We start from the raw sequence: 6,522 nt of genomic DNA on the forward strand, positions 1-6,522 counted from the left end.
CAAAGGCATCTGATTGTCAACTGGAGTCGGTCAATCCAGATCCCCTAACATGGGCACTAACATGATTAGACATAAATAGCTCCTGTCTCAATAGACTGTGTAACTAGATACTTACACAGCAACCATGAGAATAGTTCACATGCCGCAGACAAGAGCCACTATAGAATACAAATTACACAGATAAATCAAAATGTAGGCTTGACAGCACAATTTCACACAATGAAGTTTTTTTGTTTTGATATTACATCAGTAACATTTCAGGCCTCCACAGACCAGCAAGGTAAACCAGAAATGAGATTGGTGTAAGTGTTGGTGTCTGCTTCTCAACAACAATTATTGAAAGGCCCCAACCTAAAGACAGAACATAACATGTCTGCATCAAGCCAAACACTTTGCACGGATCTCAACTCTGTTCTCAAAGTGAGTATTATGAGAACATTGTAATAAGATTGTTGTTAAAATGAAAAATTGACAGAAAACGACTGCTCTCACAAATGTATCTTGTTTATTACATGGTCGCACCTTCCAAACAGACTTTTTGTGTAGTAATATGCAGGATTTCCAGGGGCATGAGAGGGGGTAAGAAGTCCTAAGGGTATCTAAAACATAAAGTAATGTACACAATGTGTACATCAAAACACTTACAGTTTACTAACTGAATCCAGTATATTGCTCTAAAGGTATGATTAGTCTACCAGAGCGTTGTGTAAAACTATGTTGAGCCATGGATATGTTCTGCTTTGTGCACACATCCATTTTCTGCCTCTCAGTAAGAATAGTTGTAAACTGGCTGTGGCACTTTAATGTTAAGATTTAGCCAGAAACAAACACTAAGTTGATATTTTGAGCAGCCAAACTTGTACACTACATGGCCTCTCTATAGAAAATACAAGTAATTTGGATACATTTACACAAATTCCGCATACATGGGTACCAAAAGTAGTTACAGACTGTATTTACAACAATGCAAGAGATGGTAGAAAAATACAGAAACATTCAGCTACAGTATTCGACTGAATCTTGCAAAGTCGTTCCATTGTTTCTATCAGTGGCATCCAATTGAGCTTCCAGTTTTCCACAGATGACCGTGGAGTCACAGAGAAATACAAAAATAACACTCTGGATCTTCTCTTGCTCAGGATTACTCCACTCCTTTCATGAACTCCAAAAACTCTGTAGAAGTAAAGAAGACAGAGTTAGCAAATAGCTTGTGAGCCTTAACCAAGCCTTTATTAAGTTAATGTCTTATTTGGCGTGTATTTTGTTGGAATGGATGATTAATGATAGATCATAGAAACTGAGAGCATTGGCTCCACTTGACCGTTTCACCCTGTCTCTTCTTTGACTTTATTATGTGTAACTCACCATCGTAGTCTATTTTGCCGTCGTTGTTCTTGTCCCCGTCCTTCATCAGCTCCTCAATGTCGTCCTCAGTAATTGCCTCTCCTGTAGATTCTAGCATCATTTTCAGCTCGTCCAGGTCAATGTAACCGTCTGCGTTCCTGCACAGAGGAGTAAAATATGTGAATGCACGTTTGTGTGTGACATGTGATTGATCATATCTTGCATTCAAGTGTTTGGGAACCATCATTATGTCTGTTCTTTGATGCTTGACGAGGTGTCTGGCTTACATGGAGTGGGTGTTTGAAATATTCTGTGCTGTCAAAAAGGATTATGGAGCAGATTACATGCTGTACTCAGCAGAACTACTTGGCATTTTGTCAGTGCACATAATTGCACATTGGGAACGTATTTTGCTGGAAATCCACTATGAAGAATTTGATGACTAGTCTGTGGTGATTTTTAGATGATAGCACTGTCCTATTGAATATTTAGTCCAGTTTGACATTAAGTTTAAAGTATGTGTTTTGTGAATTGCTAACTTGATTCTTTTAATTCAATGGGAATGCCTTGCAACAGGGTTGAAACATCAAACTCACTTGTCAAACATGCGAAACAGCTCTGCCAGTTCTTCCTCGGACTTCCCTTTGCTGTCGTCCTTCATGCACCTTACCATCATGACCAAGAACTCGTCAAAGTCCACAGTCCCACTCCCTGCACATATACAATACAATTTTTACACCCTTGCAACCAAGACTGGATATACTTTCTTATTTTCTATACAACCAGAACTCCAATGTTCTGCTTAAAGGCCCAATCTATGAACACAGTGTACCAATAGAAATAGAAATCCAAACACAGTATTAAAACCTGCAATGAATTATAAATTGACTGAATGTCTTTTAATACAAAGTCCCAAGAGAGAACCAACGGTTATAAATGTTTATGATTTGCTAACAAACAACTAATGCTTCATCACTTAGTCAAAATCCTTGTAATACTAAATATACCTGTTATTTATATGGCCAAGAAATTACAGATTGGATTATAAGATGTCAATTTATGTGGCCTACTGTAAGTTACACTATTTGACAACATAATCATTGAAGCTTTATCATACAGATCCATGATGTGCATCATCTGATACACATTTCCCTTTAATTCAGCCTTCAGACATATCTTGTGTATGTAAGACCCCTGACTATCATTTGACATTAAGTCCAGAGGGGATTGAACTGCATTTGTCTGAACCACATGATTGTTCAATGATGAACCTGCCAGCTGGGCCGTGGAGAAGAAGAGGTCAACGACAATCAACCACTGGCACAGCGGCGTTTTGATTTACCGTCTTCATCCACCTCATCAATCATCTCCTGCAGCTCCTCTGGTGTGGGGTTCTGGCCTAACATCCTCATCACCTTCCCCAGCTCCTTGGTGCTGATGCAGCCATCCTCTGCATCTTGTACAAAGATGTCAAAGGCAGCCTTGAACTCTGCAAAACCACACAGTGAAACAACTCTATGTCAACAACAACTGTGATGGACCTGGACATGGTGAGCCACACTTTTGAACAACCTTGCAACATGAGGTGTAGATTTTATTTATTTATTCACATTTGGGAAAAAAAAGCTTTTTCTTTCTTGATGCATGCTTAAAGAGATTTATTAAATGTGTACACACTGAAAAACTATGTAATTCACGCACCATTTTTCTGTTCTTCCGTCAGCTGCTCAACCTGCAAGAAGTAAAAAGTTATTATAATAACAAATGCTTTGGTTACCTGATTGTGATACATGTACCTGTTTGGGAAATTAGTGTCTTCTGTGCATTTGTGAGTTACTCTTACATCATTATGCATCACGTACCAATTCTTACAAAAAGCCATGAGCAGTGTTTCCCTGATGGAAATTGAGTAAGAAATCTCAAGATTTCTTACTCAATTTCAAGAAACCCCCTCTGGACTAACACTGTTATCTCACTATTATTGATGATTTTTCAGTCAACAAAGGTAATTCACTGGGGCCACACACCCCCAGTGTCCTTGACAAAACACAGAACCTATGCATTATATGTGAGACCCTGTAAGAGGAAGGGTAAAAAATAAACAGACAGGATCAGGAACCAGAGATAAAGGACACAATATACAGTGCTTTAAATTAGCATAGCTGTGGATCTGGCCCAACAATGAAACAGTAATCCTGGAAAAGCTACCACGAATGAGAGAGGGAGACAGCTGCTTATGTAAGAGTTAATGTCTGCCGTCCACTGTAAGTCAAACACACACACGGAGACGTACTCATGTACCCCCCCCCCCTCCCCCCCGTGATGACATATGAAAAACTCCATCTAAACAAACACATCTAATGTACATTCCCATGTGTTTTTACTGTCTCAGCTGCACTGCTCACTTGGGATGTGAGTGGATGGGACAGCCGGCTGGAAAAGACAGCCACACAGCTTTCAGGCTCACAGATAATGCTGGAATTCAGCCGTGGGGGGGGTTATCTAAACCTGAAGCCCTTCTCTGGCACCAGAGAACCACGGACGCAAAAGCATCTGAGCAACTGGCCCAAATTAGCCATGTGAAGCGGGACTGTTCCATTTCAAGTCATGAATGAAGCAGCACAATGCGGACCAGGGACCCGTCCTGTAAGTGACCTCCTGAGTGGATCCTATCAGCTCTGATAGGGCTGAAGTAGGAGAACATATAGAGACCTATATGGTGTCAAGGCTCTGTTGACGTAAGATGGTGATGAAGGCGATGTGCTGCACAAGCCACATCAACAGCGATTTGTCAAGCATTCAAGTAATGTCAGATGTCAGATGAGAAAACTGACGGGGGACTTTTTCATACAACAAAAGTGCCAGAATAATCCATTCAACAGCCAGAATATTCCATTCAACGGCCACTTAAGGTACATACTTAGATTATAAATCACTGATCATGTTACACAAACTAATAATGAACGTTAGGGATTAGGGTTTGTGATCCAAAACAACATCACTCTCATACCAGATTTAGTTCACACTCTGATTTTTGGTTAGCATCCAAAAAACTAAAATCACTTCATCAGAGGAATCCAACTGCGCACTTTCAGCTGTATGAGTTGTGAGAGGACGTACCGCTGCCTTGTAGATGTCGTTCATTTTGGAGGCTCGTCTGCTGCCTGTCCTGGTGGCGTCCTGGCACAGAGGAAGGAGGTACTGTCCAGCTCAGAGCAGGACACTGGCCCCATACTGGGAGGGTTTTATAGCTGGAGCCTGTCTCTGTCTGGTTCTTCCTCGGGCGGACCAGCCTCCCCTTTGTTTGGGCCTACCCGTGTCCATCAATGTGTGTTTGTGTATGTGTGTCATTTGGCCAATCCGTCACAATCACTGGGCTCAGATAAAAAATGCAGCAGCTCTTAGGGGACATACTTGGGAATGGAATGAAGTGAGGGGGGCATGGTGAAGCCTAATCTCCAGGGAGGGGGCCATAGAGACACTCAACATTCCTCTAGACCTGGACCAGAGACGAGGAGGGTTCAGGAGGTTTTGTGTGTGTGTGTGTGTGTGTGTGTGTGTGTGTGTGTGTGTGTGTGTGTGTGTGTGTGTGTGTGTGTGTGTGTGTGTGTGTCTGTATGTGTGTGTAGGGCGGGGGTGGTAGAGAAGGTAAGAGGCCAGGATGAGATTGACGTAGCCTACATTCAGCAGACCATGAAGGGTGGATAGAAAAGGAGGACAGATCTGTGGAGTCAGAGCAGAGGAAGGTCCATGTCAGGGCATGGTTCAGAGAGTCAGAGAGCTCATCATACAGGTAGGTATGTGCAATATAGACTTTTATTATGGCAGACATTGTGACTTGCAAGAAAAGCAAAAGTACAGGGGTAAGTAATAACATTAATGATGGTTCCATTCCATTTAAGGCTCCTCGTAAACCACACTGTTGCTCAACACCAGGGCCCTGTGGATTATCCAGAGTAACTGCAACACTTTGTTTGTGCAAAAATGTAAAGTTTCAGTGATGTGAGAACCAGAAACTAAGTTCCAGTTCATACCTTGGTTGTTTTTTGGGGGGGAAGACACAAATGTCAGGTCAAACAGGGCAAATAAAACCAAAGATACCACTACAGTCAAGTTAAAAATATATATCATTCTTTTTCATTTGGATGAACAAAGTTTTTACATGAAAACATATCCTTGTCTCTATATATTTAAATTCACTTATTTACATAACATGCAAAAGGACACCTTAATCATACACTTTAAATTTAGCCTATGAGTAAGACAGTTCTGGCAATTCCCCCCTTTACATGATTCATGAGGATTTTAATTTAGCTTTCATGTGCAGCACAGATTTAGACAGCAGAGGGTGCTGTTCACTATATATTGCTAAATGAATTTGTTGCGCAAGCCTGCCTCAGGAGATCTAATTTATCAACAGTGGGGTAGGTGAGAAATCTGGGTCAAACAAACCAAATACTTGCAGACACTCTTAAATTGAATTGTACACAGTACAAGACTTTGCAGCGTTTTCTTTCATGTTCTTTTGAAACAAGAAATCCCCCCCCCCACACACACACACACACACACACACAGAGAACATGCTGTGGCAGGCATTCTAAGTGACGAGCGATCATGCTGGTTCATTATGAGATGCTAATGGGGACTGGCACAGTTTACAAGCATCACACAGCCACTCATAGAGGCAGAGAGAGCGCTCACACTGAACAACATACATGTCCTAATCTTACACATATACAGACACAGATTTCCTGACCGTCACCACATGCAAAGGTTGAGCCTCCATGGAAATAGACAAGCGGTGAGGTAGGGATGGGGATGTGAAGAGGGGTGCATGAGGCAAAATTAGACTTTGTGCTGGTTTTCAATGTGTGATTTTTTAAAAATCAAAACACACACTACGTACATTGCTATTAGAATTCAGAGCAGATATGACTCATCATCAATGGCATTGGCTCTTTCAGCTGAAACCTAAAGCATACTGATGAGTCTACGTGGTCAGCCAGACAGTTTCATTTGGAGAGCTGAGTGCAGTCTGGTAGGTGCCAAGAGTGAGGAGCAGCTCTGCAGGGGGCACTAGATTCTAACGTAAAGCTTCCATTGAGCGTGCACGCACACACACAAACACACACACACACACACACACACACACACACATGCACACCCCCGCACACACAT

General features: G+C 41.8%; 1 protein-coding gene across 1 annotated transcript; it reads right to left on the reverse strand.

Annotated features, from left to right (window-relative positions):
* Positions 1 to 480: 480 nt before the first annotated feature.
* On the reverse strand, positions 481 to 4,717 carry tnnc1a (troponin C type 1a (slow)). The gene is made up of 6 exons (XM_034876524.1): positions 4,465 to 4,717; positions 3,046 to 3,076; positions 2,687 to 2,833; positions 1,941 to 2,055; positions 1,366 to 1,502; positions 481 to 1,173 (listed from the first exon to the last, which is right to left on the reverse strand). Exons 1-6 carry the CDS (start codon positions 4,486 to 4,488, stop codon positions 1,142 to 1,144), a joined length of 486 nt encoding a protein of 161 aa, XP_034732415.1. The 5' UTR covers positions 4,489 to 4,717; the 3' UTR covers positions 481 to 1,141.
* Between the last annotated feature and the right edge of the window lie 1,805 nt (positions 4,718 to 6,522).

Source organism: Etheostoma cragini, chromosome 7, assembly GCF_013103735.1.
Source record: "Etheostoma cragini isolate CJK2018 chromosome 7, CSU_Ecrag_1.0, whole genome shotgun sequence".
NCBI lineage: Eukaryota > Metazoa > Chordata > Actinopteri > Perciformes > Percidae > Etheostoma > Etheostoma cragini.

Bases quoted from the DNA above. Each gene is read 5' to 3' on its own strand.
- tnnc1a (XM_034876524.1), bottom strand. From the start codon at position 4,488: ATGAACGACATCTACAAGGCAGCG. The intron at 3,077-4,464 runs GTACGTCCTCTC...TACTTCTTGCAG, and splicing joins ACGACATCTACAAGGCAGCG to GTTGAGCAGCTGACGGAAGA. The intron at 1,174-1,365 runs GTGAGTTACACA...TTACTTCTACAG, and splicing joins CGGCAAAATAGACTACGATG to AGTTTTTGGAGTTCATGAAA.